Genomic DNA, 17,892 nt, shown 5'->3' on the forward strand with positions numbered 1-17,892 from the left:
ACTGTAGGCAAAAATGCTCCTCAGTTGCTCCCTTCCAGCAGCCTTCCCCAACCTAGTGCCCTCCATAGGTTTTTGACTACAACTCCCACCAGCCGCAGTCAGCATGCTGAGGTCCCAAACCTCTGGAGGATGCCAGGTTGGGGAAGGCTGGCTTGCAGTGTTTTCAAAATGGATCTTATTGAGAGCTTGGTTCTCCCTTTTTTATCTTCTTTTCCTGTCTTCTAGATGCATATTCAGAGAACAGGAAGAAGAAGAATCTGCCTTGCGCCACATCAGACCATTGATCCATCTAAGTCAGTATTGGACTCAAGTGGTCATGAACTGGCAGGACAATGGGGAGGGGGAAGAGGATCATGGTAGCCAGCACTAGGACACATGGCGGCTAGCTGGGGATGGGGAAGGAGAGGTTGGTGTAGGAAGTTCTCACGGGGGTGGGGTGGAGAATGAAGAGAAAATGGTCAGTGCACAGGACCCAGAGCCAGAGAGGCACCTGTCTCCATGAACACGGTGGGCTTTGAGGTATAGAAAGCAGTTCTCCAGGAGGCTGAGGCAGGCAAGGGCCCACAGCCCAACTCCCTAGCTGGCCAGGTGGGGCTCGCTAGCTCTGGGAGATGGCTGTGATTTCTCAGCTGGAGTAGGAACAAGTGAGGGTCAGCTGCCTCATCAAGCCCAGATGTTACAATCAGCAGGCAAAGTACAAAAGGGAAGCAGAGCTGAGGTGCTATTTCTGCTCAACTGCCCATGTTGATGGATCTTGATTTGGGTGTTCCTGGACCTCTGTGGGACAGTGCTTCAGGTTTGACTGCATCCTGACTGCGGGACTTTGGCCTACTTGGATTGACCCTAAACCTCGTTTCCAGACCTTTGGGCTTGGTGTACTGACTTGCTGCCAGGTAGGCCAGGGTTTCAGGAAACAAACTCCCCTTATCCCTGATGAACTGGCCTGGCTGGGGCTGATAGGAGTTGCAATCCAGAAGTACCTGGAGGGCCACATGTTTCCCACCCCTCCTATATGTAGTATGTACCATCTGGCTTTGTTCTAGATTTTCTGCATGCAGGGATGACTTCATTAGTTTTCTTAGAGGGAGCATTCAAATGTACAGCTCCCCAACCTGAGGTGGTGCTCCTGGAAGACTTTATCACAATGAAGTGTAAAATCTAGGAAGGTGGATGGCAAAGGTGTTGTTTAACCCTTAGCATGCTGGATAACAGCCTAAAAATAATAGAAGCTGCTACACTGGGCTGATCGTGTGTTGTAAGATTTCAGCAGTTACTGGTTTGTTTTATAGATCCACCCCAGTGCTGGTTCAAATTAATGTTGGAAAACCAGGGAAATGTGAAATCTCGAGGTAGGGCGGGTAAGAGCTACATCCAGTCGTTGGAAGCAATACTGGACTGGGTGGGCTGAGATGTCTTAACTCACTAAAAGGCAGCTTCCTAAGATCCCGCTTAGGCTCAAGTTGTTTTACAAAACTTTTCTTCCCATTTTAAAGAATTATTTTATTACAGTTTGTTGGGTTTTTTATTTGTTTGCTTAAATCAGTATAACAAATACAACCTTAGCAATACATAAAATCAGGATGGAGAGGGAAGGGAGAGTGGATTGGGTTAGTTGGGTGTCTTGCCAATTTCATGGAGTGCTGCCCCCTGGAGGCTGACCAAAGCATATTAACAGATCAGCTGCTGGGAGTATTTTAAGTGTTTATTGGGGCAAGCAGGTAGGTAGAATAGACTTTGGTCTGAAAGTGTGGGAAGCTGCTTCCAATCTGAGTGTACAAATACAGGGCTGGATGGACCAGTGGCCTAGTTCCTTATGAATCTGGGGCATATGTTCAATTCGTTTCTTAGGAGTAGCTGCGATGGGTTTTTATGTGGTGCTTGGGTTACATTGAGTTCAGCCAAGTCATCCCACCTCTTGATTGAGAGATGTACCTGTGGCTTCAGTGTTGAGAACTCTCTGCCCATACAGCAGAGGACCAGCATGGCTGATAGAAAGTGACAGGAGCCTTATTAGACACTTGGCCAAAGACAGGGTGGAGCCAACCTGAGAGCTAAGAGCCACATAGGAATTTGAGATGTGTAAACAGAACCCTTTCATTGGAGAAGGGCAAGCAGAAAGTCACAGGCATCTCCAGGTAAGAACTAGTGATGTCTGATATCCTGGTGAGCTGCTGTCAGTCACTACTGACAATCATGGGCTAGATGGATCAATGATCTGACTTGGTATAAGGCTTGATGTGCTTATGAGTAGACAGCAGGCTGCCTGTCTGATCAGAACTGCCTTTCCTTTGTGAAATTCCCTGTAGGATATCTATAGATGAGACCCTGGACTGTGAAGGCGCTGGCTGACGTTGGAACTCTAAGGTATCCTTAACTTCCTTGGGCCACCTACTCACCTGTAAATCTCCCCCATGTTGGGTACCAAGTGAGGGAGATTCTTTAGTACTGCATATGCATTTTGTATTCTTAGTGTCTTGCATAAGAAGGAGCAAACCTGAACAAACCAAAGTCCAACCTGGTCCAGTTTCTCAGAACTTGAGAGTCTCTCTCCATGAATTTGTCTAGTTCTGTTTTAAAGACATCTGAGCTAGTGGTAGCCATCTTTACATCCGCAGGTTAGCTATGAACTGTGTGAAGAGAGATGTCTTTCGCCTGTCTTGAATTTACTGCCTGTCTACCATTGTAAAGTGATGTGTCCTGCCTGAAGACAGGATCAGGCAAGGAAACAGGCAGTGCAAACAGGACAGGGCAGAAAGTGGACACTGGTGGTCCATAACACATGGGACAGGCCTGGCCCTGATCTGCCAACTGCCCATCTCTGCCCTAAAGTCTCAGTTGGTTTCTGGTCAGGACTCCATTCCCAGAGGAGCCCATGTGCTCAAATGGAGCCCTCGTCTTAGGGGAGGACCCAAAGTGTGCTGAAGGTCCCTGGCTCTGTTCCTGCTACGTGCAGCTTGGGGGAGCTGGGCCTTGACCCCAAATTTGATTCCATTTGCATTTAGAAGTGAACCTCCCTAATTCGCACTTTCTGAGACAACACGTGCATCGAAGCACAGTCATCCTTTGAAATTCATACTTCTCTGAATGTTGTGATGCAGTTCTCTAGCCTAGAAATGTGAACAAAATTGTATATACCGGGGTTAAGTGTGCATAAAAATGCATGTTCTGTGAAAACAGAATTCAAAAATGTATTATGTAAGGGGAAATTGCATTGCAAAAATGTGCATAGCATAAGCAAAATTGCATACTAAGAAATCTGCACTAAAATGCTGCTTGATTATTATGAGGACATGTGTTGTTTTTTAAATTGCAAATGTGGAGAACTTAGGAGTTGAAAAAGGAGAAACTGAAATTGACGGTCCCAGTCATCCCTAACACATACATATAAATGAAAACCCTAGGATGGTTTTTACACTGCAAACTATCACCAGCAGAATGGATGTGCGTGGAATACATATATGTTTTTTGATGCTCAGTCCTCCTCCACAGGCAGGTGATAGTTGTATGTTTATTAATGATTCCGCCCCCAAACAGACTGGTTGGAGTTGGGTTAGAAGGGAGCATATGTTCTGCCTCGGGGCACAGGAACAAGCACTGAATCCCCCACTGACAGGGGAGATAGGAGAGGCTGTGTTGGAAGAGGGCAGAGTGGCAGCCTCTGGAATAAAATGAAAAGGGGTCCCACTTTAAGCCACAGAACAAAAGAGTTTGTTGAGGGGGTGGGGTTTTCAAAACAGAGTCATTAGTAGGACACTTTTTCTAGGAGCTTCATCATTTGTTATTTTATATTTATATTTTTAGGAAGAATTCAAATGAAGTACCTGGGTTTTCTCATCTCCCCCCCCCCCCCGACTGATTAGCTTTCAGTGGTGGTGGTGTTTTTATAAACAATAAGTTTATAAACCTAAGGGGGAAGAAAATGAAAAATAAAAAGACCATGCATGGGTTGATTTTAAAGATAAAATAAATGACATGTAAAACAGTCCTGAGGAACCTGCCCCCCCCCCCCACATAATGTTGGACTCCCAACTCCCATCAGCCCCAGCCAGCAGGGCCTTGAGGCCTTTCTAGTGGCCCTCGGCACCATTTTACATCCCTCCCAGCCCTTATCAAAGCCTGGGGTAAATGAGGTGCTCGGCTTTGGGAAGGAGGCGTGAGGGCTCTGACAGGGTCCCAGAGGCTTCCCACCTGTTTCTCAGAGCTTAGTTAGCACTTTCCCCGCTTTGGGAAGGAGGTGGAAGGGCTCCAGGACCCTGCCAGAGCCCTCACGCCTCCTTCCCATAGCCTGATGTGTGTCTCAGCTGGATTTGGGAAGGCAGCACGGAGGGGCATCAAACTTTGGCCTCGCTCCGGGACAAGGCAGTGTGCGGCCTGCAGGTTCCATGTCCAAGTACTCTAGCACAGTGTTTCCCAACCTTTTTTGGGCAAAGGCACACTTGTTTCATGAAAAAAATCTCGAGGCACACCACTATTACAGCCCCGTGACGTCAGCGCGCAGCGTCACGCCGGGAGGGACATGAATTGCTAGCAAATTACATAATCACCTCCTTGAGGGCTGGCTCATCTTCTCCGAAGGCAGAACCCCATTAATTAACAGCACAGACTCACACCATAGCCAAGACGAGGGGGGAAAACCTCAGTCATGCACAGTCATGCACATGTGGGGGCTAAATGAGGACGAAGACCGGGCAGAGAGCAGGGTTCAAATCACCCCACCTGGCCAGGACAATCCCTGGGTGCTCCCTTGGGCCACTCGCCTGACCCACCTCGCAGGGCTGTTGTTGCGAGGATAACATGGGGAGAACCACGTGCGCCCCCGGGAGCTCCTTGGAGGAGAAAGCGGGCGATGAATGCAATGCATGAAATATATGAGAGGCGACCAGGTTTTGCAGGTGAGGGGCCCCCGCCAGCCTCCGCTTCCAACACCCGGCGCAACGATGCCGAAGTTTCCCCCCGGGTTCGGCTCGGGGAGCAGCGCTGCTCCCCCCGGCTCCCCTTCGCCCTCCCGGCTCTCTCTGCCGCCCACTGGGGACCCCCCTCACCTGCCAAGTCCGGAGCGCCGGTGGAAGTTGCATGCATGCAGGGCGCCGCGTTGCCATTGCATTGCACTGCACTCCATGCAACGCCTGCACGCATGCATTGCCTTGCACCCCCCCAAGGGGTCTCCCCGCGGTCCGATGCGTCCCCTCCGGCACGGATGCAGCATTGCAAAAATAACACACACACCCCGACGCAGCCCTACCTGGGGGGCAGCCTCCGCCTCCGCTGCTCCGCCTCCGCGGGGATCCCCGGGCTCCATCCTGCCGCCCGATCTCCGCGGGGGCGCAGGCAGGCTGCGCGGGGTCTGTGCGGAAGAGCCCCTGCCCGCCCGGCCGCCGCCGCTGCGCTCATTCCATGGCCGGGAGAAGAGCGCTTCGAACAAAACGCCCGGCCCGCCAGGCCACGCTGGGAAACGTAGTTCGTGCACCCCGCGCGGGCGCGGAGCCCAAGGGCGAGGGGACTACGGATCCCGGCAGCCCCCGCGCCGGGGGCGGAGGGGGAGAGGCCGGGTGCAGGGATGGAGGGACGGGTGGGCGAGCGAGTGAGTGAGTGGCAGCCGCCAAGCCTTGGCCGAGAGCCAGGAAGGGCCTCCCCGGAGGAGGAGGAGGAGGGAGGCGCAGAGCGGGAGGGAGGGAGGGAACCCCAGGGGTCATCTAGTGACGGCGCCACAATCGAAAATTTGACTTTTAAAAAAAAAATCTTTCGAATTTTTTAATTTTTCCCGCGGCACACCAGGCAACATCTCGCGGCACACTAGTGTGCCGCGGAACAGTGGTTGGGAAACACTGCTCTAGCAACCCACTTTGGATGAAGAGTTGGGCCACCCTGATCTAGACGACCACAGCTTCCCCACTCCTGGTGTATAATTTCAGTATGTAGCATGGCAGCAGTGGAGTCCTGGGACTGAGCCCCAAAGCTATAGCTCAATTCCCTCCTGTCCCCCATGCCCAGATCCTTCCTCTTGTTGAGAAGCTTGAGCATGAGATTTAGTGTTGTGTGCAGCATTCGGCATCTGAAAATCAGCTGTTTTTGTTTTCTAAAAATAGTTTCTAGTCCTTATGCCCATAGGCATGAGCTTGAAAGTGTGTGATGAAAGCTCGGAAGTCAGAGGGGCTGTATATCCCCTCCACTGGCAAGGGGGCTGGGCTTTGTGCCCCAAACATAATTCAAGCAACCACAATATATGGGGCTAGATGATGGGAGCTGCATACCTTAGTGCAAATGGTGGCTCCGTGGCCTACAGCTGTGCTGGCTGAAGCTTATGGGAGTTGTAGTTCAAACCATCTGGAGGTCACTGGACCAGTGGAGGCTGGAGTAGAGCATTTGCATGCTTTCCCTTAAGTTTCCACAAGTAAAAGTCTTAGAAGGATCTTCATCAATGAAACCAGATCTTTCCAGGAGGGGGTCTGATTTCCCCTTGGGGCTTCAAGCCCCCATTAGCCCCCTGTGGCTGCAGCCTTCCTGCCTGGATTTCCATGGGTCAAAAAGGTTTTTGATTTGCATCCTGAACAACGGCCCTGTCTTGTCCAGAGCTCTGTTAAGAAAAGCGGTTTCTTGGGAAGTAGCAAATACCCGCAATTTCAGTATAGGTTTCTGCTTTGTTTTTGTGTTGTTTTTACTCTTTAAAACGAGCAAGGGAAAAAATAAATAAATAAAGCTAGCGCATTCGAGAGTTTCCTCTGCGCCACAGACAGCTGGCTCGAGTTAAGCGACATGAATGCACTTATTGGATAACTACCTAATGGCACATTAGCACCAAACCAAATGCCTTAAAATGTCAGTTCCCATTTTGGAAGACGGCTACATTTGTTTTAATGGTTAACAGTGGTCCAATTGTGTGGGCAGCACTCAGAACCAGGAGCTAGATCTCAATAAATTAAAATAATGGACTGTTCCACTTCATGTTTCAAGCAGAGCATGGGGATGTGAATGAAGCTTGTGTCTTTCAAAGTTGCTTACGAAATACCACATCATTTGCTATTTTGTGCCCTCGTTGAGGTGGGTGCACATGGATTGAGCTTCCATGAGTGCTCTCAGGATTATGATGCTCTGGGCCCAGTGGCGGAGAGCAGGTGGGGGCAGGGCTGGCGTGCGCCCCGGGGGCGTGGAGCCCAGTGCAGTGGGGGGGGTCCACCCACAATGGAACCCCACCGGGATCGCGCTGCTGGGGGCAGTGTGCTCCCCCTGCACTCCTCTTCCTCCACCAGTGTCTGGGCTGTATTAATTATGAAATAATAATTTTGGGGGGAAATAGTAATAAATCCTATGTTAGCTTCAGCTTTGCAAGTAATCTGCTTTACACATACACAAACATTTTTGCAGTAAAATTCCGTAAACCAAAATGTGTCATCACTGACATGGCTGGAACTCAAGTTGCAAATTTTGGCATTGCACGGTGTGCTGCCAAATTTTAGACCCTAAAGTCCGCCACTGAGAAGGCTTAGGCCCCAGGTCCAGTCCTTGGCTTCTTCAAGCAGAGCTGGGCGATTCATCTTGCCTGAAGTCCTGGAGAGCCACTTCTGGTCAGTGCAGGCAATATTGAGCTAGATGGAACAAAGTTACGACTCCGTATACGGCAGCTTCTGATGACTCTGTGTCCTGCCCATTGATTTCAGTAGGTGTACTCTTAGTAAGTTGCAAGAGTCTTGGATGGATGCACCCATCCTTCCCAGAGATACTGAAATGGAACCAGGATTAATTTGCTCTCTTTATTCAGAGGGTGCAGCAAGGATCTTTCTTGTAATACAGTGGTACCTCGCAAGACGAATGCCTCGCAAGACAAAAAACTCGCTAGACGAAAGGTTTTTTCGTTTTCGATTTGCCTCGCAAGACGAATTCCCCTATGGGCTTGCTTCGCAAGACGAAAACATCTCGCGACTTTGTTAAACCGGTAAAACCGTGCTTCACAAGACGAAAAATTCGCTAGATGACAAAACTCGCGGAACGAATTAATTTCGTCTTGCGAGGCACCACTGTAATCTGATAAACCAGATTCCTGTGGCAGCAGCGAAAGACCCGGGCAGATACACTATCTGCAAATGGAATGATATGGTGTGGTACTTGGCTTTGACTAACAAGACTTACAAAAATATACTTTCAGCACTGATTCGTTTGTATTTATTTCCTTTATTAACACTTGCTTGAAGAAACTTGGACCTCCTGTAACTCAGACATATTTTTGGCTTGGTTATTTAATTTAAGATGTTTCTGTGGAGAGGGGGAGTGGCCTGGGGGAGAGGGAGAGAGTTTTGAGGGCTAGATACTGAGGACTTGGGAGCTGCTATCTTTTACGCTGCAGAGGAGTGAATCTCAGCCCTGTGACATCTCCCATTGCGGCTGGGAAAACAAACCCCTCTTCTGCATCAGTCATAAAAACTTTGTAGCAGGGGTGAGAAGTTGGGGCCTGGCCCAGTCTGTGCAACTGAGGCTGCCTGGATTCCTCTCCCTCCTGTTGTGTAAAAGATCCCTTAATAAGGCTCAGTCTGTTTTCCAGACAGGTGCCTCGTACCAGGGGAGAAGCAGGTAAATAAGCCAAGCTAATTGCTAAATAGCTACTTGCCGGCTCTGACAGGAGAGCAACAGCAGGAGCAGCTGAGGTTAAGAACTTACAGGAAGGGGAGGGAAGCCCTCCGATTCTGGCAAACTTAACATAGGCAGACATCTGTAGGTCTTCCCTCCCCATCCATTCACTCGCACACATTTAAATCGTCTCTTCTCCCACACTGGGGCAACGCTCAGGATGCCCAATTGTGAACGTAAACACACAAAAGCAAACACGATGGTGCTGCACACGTAGCTCCCAAAAGCACAAGACTGCTGCTTTTAGGCCCCATATGCTCTACACATTTAAAGCAGTATCACACCACTTTAAACAGTCATGGTTTCTCCCAAAGAATCCTGGAACTGCAGATTGACAGAATCCAACAACAGGCCAGTCACCACAGCTTTAAAGGGCATAACCTGCATTGTGAAGCAATGGTAGAGAAAGCAAATTGGTAGTCGGTGCAAATGTTTCAAAGCAGCGCTGGATGGGAAAATCCACTTGAGCTGCTGAGATAATGTCTAGCTCAGCCCTTAATCATTCTTTATATGCCTCTGAAATAATCCCCCCAAAAAAGTATGACATTTCTGTTTTGACTAAAATGTCTATACCCTTTTCTTACATGATTTTAGACACACTTTTGCCACCACCACTATTTGAGAGGAGGTGGTACAACTGTCTGAAAGGGAAATGGGCAAACCAATTTAGGTTTGGGGTAGCTATTACCCAGTTAAAGAGGGGGACATACATGGTGGAAACAAAAATATTCCTAGTTTATATGGCCATGCATTTGAATTTTTTTGTGGTTACAAATGCCGCAAATTTCTAACAAGGTGTTTAATGTTGCTTTCTAATTAATGAGAGGATTCAGGGGTATTATTGGGGGGGGGAGGATTCTGCTCCCTTAAAGGCCAATTAGACCTGTTTTCTTTATAAAGTACAAAACCTGTTTTTACAGGTGAAAGAAAAATGTATGCCCCCACCTACCCCAGCTTAGATTTTTTGTATTTGAGTATATCTGATATTCCTGCATTTGAGCATTCATATTTACCTCAGTGTTTCTTTTCCAAGCTTTGAGGGAACAGCAGGCAAATTGACCGTGAAAATGTGACTGGGATGAATCACTGAATGGATAAATCCCCCAAATATTTGCTTCAGCTGGCTAAAGATTTGAGGTTAACCACTGCCAATGGTTTTAGTAAGGCAGCTGCCCCCCTAGTCCCCTTCCATATCTCATTTGCTTCCAAAAAATATTAAGGCAATTAAACCAAGAGGTCTTTTATGTGTGGTTTTTTAATAACAAAACAAAACAAAAGGCTGCCAACTTTATGCTCATGATGACCTGGGAAGACAATGATAAGTTGTTCTTTCAAATGTGTTCAACTGATGTCTTCAAGTTCAATCTTGCGGAAACCATAATGAACGAGTCTTGCAAAGCGTGATTACCTAAACACAAGAGCTGTGGTGGTTGTACACATAGATGTAGTGCATGAGAAGATAGCACTCAATGACAGCTTCTGATACAGTTCCCCTTCCCTTAAGTGGTTCCCTCCAGACATATCTGAACTATGGTGAGATCACTTGAGAGCCCACAATAATGGCAGACAAAGGCCCCTCTGGGAGAGAGCCTGCTGTACCCCTGGTGGAGTTTTGGGATGTTAACAATTGAGTCTCCGAAGCAAACCACTGGTTCACCTTTTGGAGCAGGGGGATGTTCTGTACTTGATTATTCCGTTTTTGAAGTGGTATCTTACCTCCTGTTTAGTCTCAGTTACCTAATTACGTATGTTGGCCTATTTATATTGCTTTATACAGTGTTTAGTTTGAGCTGTTAAATTAGGTTAGCTTATTTGTATTGGGAGGGATTCCACACTGCTTTCTTCCAATTGTTTCATCTGTGCAAGCATTTCCGTTTGCCTGGTGGAACAATTTCCCCTCTTGCCCACCCCACATGCTCTGTTGTGGGGGATTATCCAACCCTCATAAGGAACTGGGGGACAGGGGGCACAGGGAAAAGAGAAGGGAGAAAGTCCCATTGCACTAGCAGAACTGGTTGCACTGGTTCATGCTGGTATGGCAACTTGGTTGAATCTGGCCCATTGTTTTCAACTATGTTGTGTGGATTCATATTTTTTTTAGGACTTACTGATATTAGAAACAGTTATAAATAATCATAATATGTTTTGAATTGTTACGCTTACTGTTCATTTCATATGTTGTGAGCCACTTTGGGCATAATTTTCTGGGGGAATGACATACAATTAGATAGATGATGAAGATAGTATCTGTGAAAATGGAAAGGAATAGATTATTTCACAATAAAGGGCTGAAGTTGTTAACGTACCCTTCCACGTTGCTTCTCTATGGTTTTGTAACCATAGCAGTATTTATGCCCATGTTGGTCTATTGGGTGTATTGCTAGTGGGAGATCAACTAAATGGTAGAAATTTTGAATTCAGAAGCAAGATATAGCTCAGAGTTCTAGACCATGCAAACCAGGCAAGGACAGAGTGATAGGATCCCTGATGTCAATTGTGGCTTCTCTGTATCCTATTATTCTAGTCTTAGTCATTTCTTCACATTTCCACAGCAATTTGTAACTATATATATATATATATATATATATATATAATCCTTATGAAAATTTACCAGCATTTTAGTGCGAATTTATCCTAATAAAAACCTTTGTTTTCAGTTCTAATTCACACAATTCCCCCCAAATAATGCATTTTTATGTTTTGCCCAAAATTTTATGCACAAGTTCCCTATTATATGCATCTTTGAACATGCAAGTTGATTAGAGAACTGCATCACAAAATTTGGAGAAATATGAATTTTGAAGGATAGCTATGTTTTTGGTTTGCGAAGTGTGAATTATGTAGTTTCTCATTTAATTGCAGACAAAAATCACATTTCTTGCCCATAGCTGCTGATGTGACAACAGCCCCTTAACACTGCATTGAGAAAGCCTTTTCTTTACTGCTGTTTGTAACAGGATTGGGCTATCCCTCTTTTCCTCCCTTTCCGGTGGGCTCCAATGGAACTGTTCAGCAGAAGGAGGAGGTGGATGGATAACTCAGGTATCGCCATAGAGATTTGGGCCCCGAGAATATAGATATCACCTTTTTCAATAATGATGAAATCAATACAGTAAACATTTTCCCCCAAATATGTCAACTCATCCCAGAGTGCTTGCTTTTGGGCTTTTCATTTTTGTTCTCATAGATCCAACTCTGACTATTCCATCGTCAACTTTACAAACACAGGGATGGAGGGGCTTGTTTCCAAATAAAAAGAGGTTTTATTAAGATAATGACTGACATTTTTTTGTTTGTTGTGGTGGTGGCATTGTACATCTATTGCAGCTTTTTAAGAGAGACAACAGCAAGTACAAAAGAAAAAGAAAAAACCAAACCGGGCTAAATGTCTCTAATCATTAGCGTCACAGGCTATTGTCCATGCTACCAGGTTCTGTATCCAAAACTTCATTCCAGAAAATTCCAAAGACTGACTTAGTTTTCAAAAAAGTTTTTTTTTTTTAAAGAAGTCCCAACTTAATTGGATATAAATAACGCGCACTGGACATTTTAAAACTTTGATTTAATTACACATAAATAAATATATACATATTTCAAAACAGTTCGGTTTGGCCTCCTTCAAGTTCTTCTTGTGCTTTAATTGTTTATTAATTTATTATTATAAGTATAATCATTTATTCATTATTTAATATTACTAAAAATTTTGAAAACTCAAGGAGTGGAGGCTGGTGGTGTAATCTCACTCATCCTGGGTCCAGGTCAGCTGAATGACAACTCGACAGAACAGAGTGTTTGCAGGGAACTCTGTTCCTTTTAGCGGAAAAACTGCTGAAACGTGTGTATTGGTGCGTCTGGTCTAAATCAGACAAAACCCACTGTGATTTCCAATTGGTCAAAATGTGCAAATGAAGTCGCAGAGCTGCTCAGTGGCAGTGGAACAGGTGAGGTTCCTTCTTCCTTGACCCATAAGTCTGCAACGGAGGTGAACATCAGCAGACGCCTTGCTTGCTCTTTCTGCCTCATCTTTCTGGGCCTGTCCCATGAGGCAAATTAAAAACATCCCCCTGCCCTTCTTGAATCCCACTAAGACCTCTTCATTTTACATTGCTCACTTCTCTCTTGGAACAGCTCAACATTGCATGATTACGGGCTTTTCAAAGAAAATGTATTTTTTAAAAAAAGAAAAAGTAATTGCACATGTAACCTGGCTTTTGGTATCCACTACTGAATACCCAAAGTGTCAACGGCAACCACCAACTGCTCTTGATTTTACTTCCATCTCTGTGAGGCCCATGTGGATGTTCCTCCTTCTCCAGTCACATTTTGTTGAGTTGGTTTCAGAGATGCATCTGTCACAGTTCAGAAAACATGGCAAGAGAAAAGGGGGGGGGGTCTTCGCTGTTGCTGCTTTTCTTTTCCCAACATTGATAAGACCCAAGCCTCCTATCTCATGAACTGGGAAAGGGGAAAAACCCTCTGACTGGGCAGGCTGGGGAACTGTGGCGTCATTTCCGATGCTTCACTTCCTTTTCTGATGTTTTGGAGTCGCCCACCGGGTGGCCGTTGCCTGTGCTGTTCATGAACATTTTATCGAGCCCTTTGAGCGACTCCACCAAGTAGTTTTGGAACGCTGTAAGTGCCGCGCAGATTGCCGGCCCCCCAAAACCATGAGTTATTAAGCTGAAGTGGGTCAAGCAACTCTGAACTCCGGGTTCCAGAATGAGGGAAGGGCGGCTGTTTCCAAGTGGAGAGCGATCTTGGGCCATCAAATCAGCAAACTCTTTGCAGATTTGCCTGGAATGAGAGAAGGGGAGACATAACCTTAAACAAAAGAAGACAAAAAATGACACAAGCAGGCGTAGCTTGGCAGCTCCATTGCCATGGGCTGGGGATTGCTTCCCCTCTGTGGCAGGAGGAGGAGCCACCATGTCCCAGGCTCACACGGCAGCAGCACATCTGGCATCGCATCTACACATTGCAACATATTTACATTTTAGCTAACTTGTGCCTTAGAACAGAGATGAGTAGATGGCTCTAGAGATATAAACCGCAAGAGCAGAATATTGCTCTTGTGCTCTGGTCCTGTTTACTGGTTTCCCACAGGTATCTGGTCGGCCACTGTAAAAACAGGAAACTGGACCAGATGGGCCATTGGCCTGACCCAGCCAGACTCTTTCTATGTTCTTAAGGATTGCAGTAAATTAACAAGTGTTTCTGATTCCCAGTGGTTCAAAAAATCCAAAAAGCCCCACTGGAATGAGGCTGCTGAAATCAAGAAACCTTAGGGCAGGGGTGGGGTACCAAAGGCCAAATGTGGCCCTCCAAACATCTCTGTTTGGTCCCTCAAAAGTCTCTCCAATAACTTTTGCCTAGCTGGAATTTGTCCAGCTCTAATAACTCCTTTCCCTTCAGTTGGTGGATGTTGGGGGTACCAGTGAAAAACAAATTAGATCCCACAAGGCTAAAGTCTGCTCTCTCCTGCCTTTGAGAACTAACAGCTTGGACTCTTCACAGAGTATTTTTGTGTGTGTACTTGTAACCAGTATAATTCATAGCTGGTGAATCTGACTTCTTCAATAGGAGAGTCTGCAAATTTATAATTTGCAGCCTACAATTCATTTGGTGATTTTATGAAACAACAATTTTCTGATTGCTTTTGAGAGTTTGGTGGGCAGAGAAATTGCATGGAAACTGTCTTGTGATGGGATCTGTCTTACAGAATTTGGAACACCAAGCTAAACACTGAAATACAGGCCTGCCCAGAAAATTGTTCAGCATATTTGGGGATCGTTCCACCTGGGAATCTGTATACAATGAAGGCAGATAAAGAGGTATGTTTGGTATGTCTGTGTGAGAACTACAAAGCTTCTTCCCCAGGAGACCACCAGATTCTGTCTCAAATTCTTTTTAAGCATTGTAAAATTTTCTTTGAACCAGGCTTGAGCAGTGATCCAACATTTTATTTTATACTTTTACTGGATGTTGGCTTTAGCAGATTGTTAACTTGGAACATCAGGATAATACAAATTACATCAACAACTGCTGGGCTGGGGAATCTTAGGAGCTGTAGGACTCCGGTCCCATCAACCCCAGCCAGCGTAAGCAATGGTGAGGGAAGATGGGAGAGTTGCAGATGAGCAACATCTGGAGAGTCAAAGGTTCCCCAGCCTTCAACTACTAACTAGTTTAACAGTACAATCCTATATATAAATGTCTACTCAGAAGTATGTCCCACTAAGTTCAATAGGGCCTACTCTCAGATGACCGTTTGTAGCTTTGCAGCCTAAATAGTTCACAACCATCATAACAGAACTGCAAGCAAAAATAGAAAGCAGGGAATTGTAAATAATTTTTAAATAAGTAAACATAAGAGCTGCAAAAGATTCCAGGGAGAATTTGGAAGCTGTTTCAAGTATAAAAGTATCAAATGTTCAAAGCTGATGTTTAAAATTATTACCTTAAAATCTCTCTGCATGGCCTAAGATTAACATTATCCTTCACAGAGTTGAATTCCACATTTAAAAATTCTATTTCCAAAAGAAAGTCACGTTTGAATTCTGACATTGTGCCAGGGAAATGTTTGTTTAAGGCAGACTTCACCAACCTTCCAGGTGTCCTAAACTAGAGTTCCCAACAGCCAAAATTAATTCAAAATTAATTTTCACAACTGTGGCTCTCCCTTTTTTGGAGACTCTCCCTTTTAAGGCAAAAGGGGGAAGGGTAATTGTATGGACTCACTTGGTTGCTAATAGCATGTTCTTCCGAGCATGAAGCTCACCAGGGTCGGAGTGCTGGCGGCAGAGGTACTCCGCTGCAGCCTTAGCCGGAAACTCTGTTTCGCACACATAACCGAAATCTCGGGCGAGGTGAACAGCCTCACCTGCAAAAGAAATATATTCATGAGCATGTATGATCTTGTCTGCTACTGATACTCAGCATAATCAACTCTGCATGGGGTGGAGCTCATAGGGATGTCAATTTCAGTTTCTCTCAGTTTCTGAATTTTCTAAGCCAAACTCCCAACTTATCACTATCTCATGGTGAGAAAGTCAAAGTTGCTTGGCAATATCTATCTTTGTGCATTTTGCTTGTGATCAGGAGAGTTCTATATAAAGCAGAGTAGCCTTTGGAGAGGCAGACTCTTAAAAGCATGGGTGAAATATGTTAATTTCAGTTTCTCAGTTTCTTGTTTTTCCACTCTGAAGCTCAGTCCTCCAAATTTTCACATCACTTGGTGGTTGTTTGAAAGAAAGTCCTCATGAAAACACATCAGCAGTTTAGTGCATTTTTATCCTAATATACACGTCTGGATACAATTTTGCCCATTGTACACATCTTTCGCAAAGCAATTCTTCCCTTCATAAATTCGTTTTTTACGTTATGTTCACTAAAACATGCATTTTTATGCACACTTAACAAGAAGATGCATTTTTGCACATATTACTTGGATGGAGAACTGCATTGCAAAATCTGGAGAAGCATGAATTTTGAAGGATGGCTGTGTTTCAGTTCACATCTTGTTTTGGAAAGTGCAAATTGGGTAAATTTGCCTTAAAATGTGAAGTGAATTCAATTTCTGCCCATCCCTATGTGTGGGTCTCTGGACTTTTCAACAGCATGAATAAGCAGGGCTATCAGCTAAGTATAAATCTCCTGCTCTTTGATTGACCTGACTGAGCAAAGCAATTGATGTATTACGAAAGCCTCAACATAGGTGCCAAAATTTAGTAAATAAGGTCACAATTTAGAAAACAAAAGCTGCTGCTTATTGTTAGAAGAAAAGTTATTTGTAATGTTTTAAAAGCAGATATACTAATAGTATATATATTGCTGGTTCTTACATAGTCCAAACAGCAGTATACTGTATACACACAAACACACACACAAAGGATAGGTCAAAGTGCTGGTTTTGACTTATAAAGCCTTAAACGGCCCTTTGTGTGCCTCATCCATTAAAAGTCTGAAAGGTGGCAACACAAAAATGGTCCTTTTCTGCAGTGGCTCCCTGTTTTGGGAATGCTCTCCTCAGGGAGGCTTGCCTGATGCCTTCATTACATATCTTTACATGCCAGGCAAAAACATTTCTCTTTAACCAGATCTTTGGCCGATTAACATTCTATGTCCTTTTAAATGTGCTTGTGGGAAGGGGGTTATTGGTTTGGTTTTTTGTTCTTGTTCATGTTATGTATTTTGTGTTTCTCATTTTGTATTTTTATGTTGTGAACCGCCCTGTGAACTTCAGATGAAGGGCAGTGTACAAATTTATTATATACAAATTAATAATAATAATAATAATGGCGCGCACACATGGGAAGCATCAGCACAGGGGGAGAATCGTAGAATTGGAAGGGACTCCGAGGGTCATCTAGTCCAACCCATAGCTGTCAACCTTCCCTTTTTTTGCGGGAAATTCCCTTATTCCAGCACCGTTTCCCGCTGCTATCCCGGATTGTTAGATATCCCATAGACTGTCCCCAGGACAGGTGAGGCTGCTGATCCCTTATTTTCAAATCTGAAAGTTGACCGCTATGGTCCAACCCCCTGCAACGCAGGAATGTCAACTAGATCATAGTAACAGATGGCCAACCAACTTCTTAAGAACCTCTGAGGAAGGAGAATCCACCACCTTTTGTGGGAGCATGGGGGAATTGTTTTGCTTCTTATTATATTATGTATTTTGTGGTTTTATGCTGTAGAAACACCCTGTGAAATTTTAATAATAATAATAATAATAATAATAATAATAATAATAATAATAATGGAGCTCCAAGGTTTGCAGAAGTACAGAAAATCTACAGGGGCGTGACTGTAAGAAGGCCCAGTGACAACTGAGTATTCTCAGCAGGCATAGGGGAAACCAGGGGGTGTAGAATCGAAAGGAGTGGCTGGAAGCCTGGATACAGCCCCATGGCCACTGCCCCACTGCAGAGAAGGAGCACAGGTCCCAGAACTGATACAGATGGTTCCCTATTTTGTTGCTTGGACACGTCTCCCTATCCCAAGTACAGTGGAGTACATTTTATTTTTTTGAACGTTTATAACCCACTTCTAATCCATAAGAATATCAGAGCAGGGTACAAGGCATAAAATAACTTAACTGAATGATGAAATGATGCAAAATTCCTAAAGCATAGGACAGAACTGCCAAGCGTCCTCTTTTGGTTCAAATGTGTGCACATCCCATGAGAACTAGAAACTTGAGAAAGTTTTTAAGCAACTTAAAAAAGCTGGTTCTGCTTGGGTATCCAAGAGCAGATTCTGCTTAGAACGGCT

General features: G+C 45.1%; 1 protein-coding gene across 5 annotated transcripts in view; it reads right to left on the reverse strand.

The window, feature by feature from the left end:
* Window positions 1-12,797: 12,797 nt before the first annotated feature.
* The window catches only part of TFAP2E (transcription factor AP-2 epsilon), a 72,909-nt gene continuing 67,814 nt past the window's right edge, over window positions 12,798-17,892 (reverse strand). For all 5 annotated transcript variants that reach the window (XM_083511844.1, XM_083511846.1, XM_083511843.1 and 2 more), the window contains 2 exons: window positions 15,358-15,499; window positions 12,798-13,413 (listed from right to left, as the gene is read on the reverse strand). In XM_083511844.1, coding sequence (XP_083367970.1) covers window positions 13,125-13,413; window positions 15,358-15,499 — 431 coding nt within the window. In that variant the 3' untranslated portion in view covers window positions 12,798-13,124. The remainder of the gene's footprint in view (window positions 13,414-15,357; window positions 15,500-17,892) is intronic.

Source organism: Podarcis liolepis (assembly GCF_965112155.1).
Source record: "Podarcis liolepis genome assembly, chromosome: 7".
Lineage (NCBI taxonomy): Eukaryota > Metazoa > Chordata > Lepidosauria > Squamata > Lacertidae > Podarcis > Podarcis liolepis.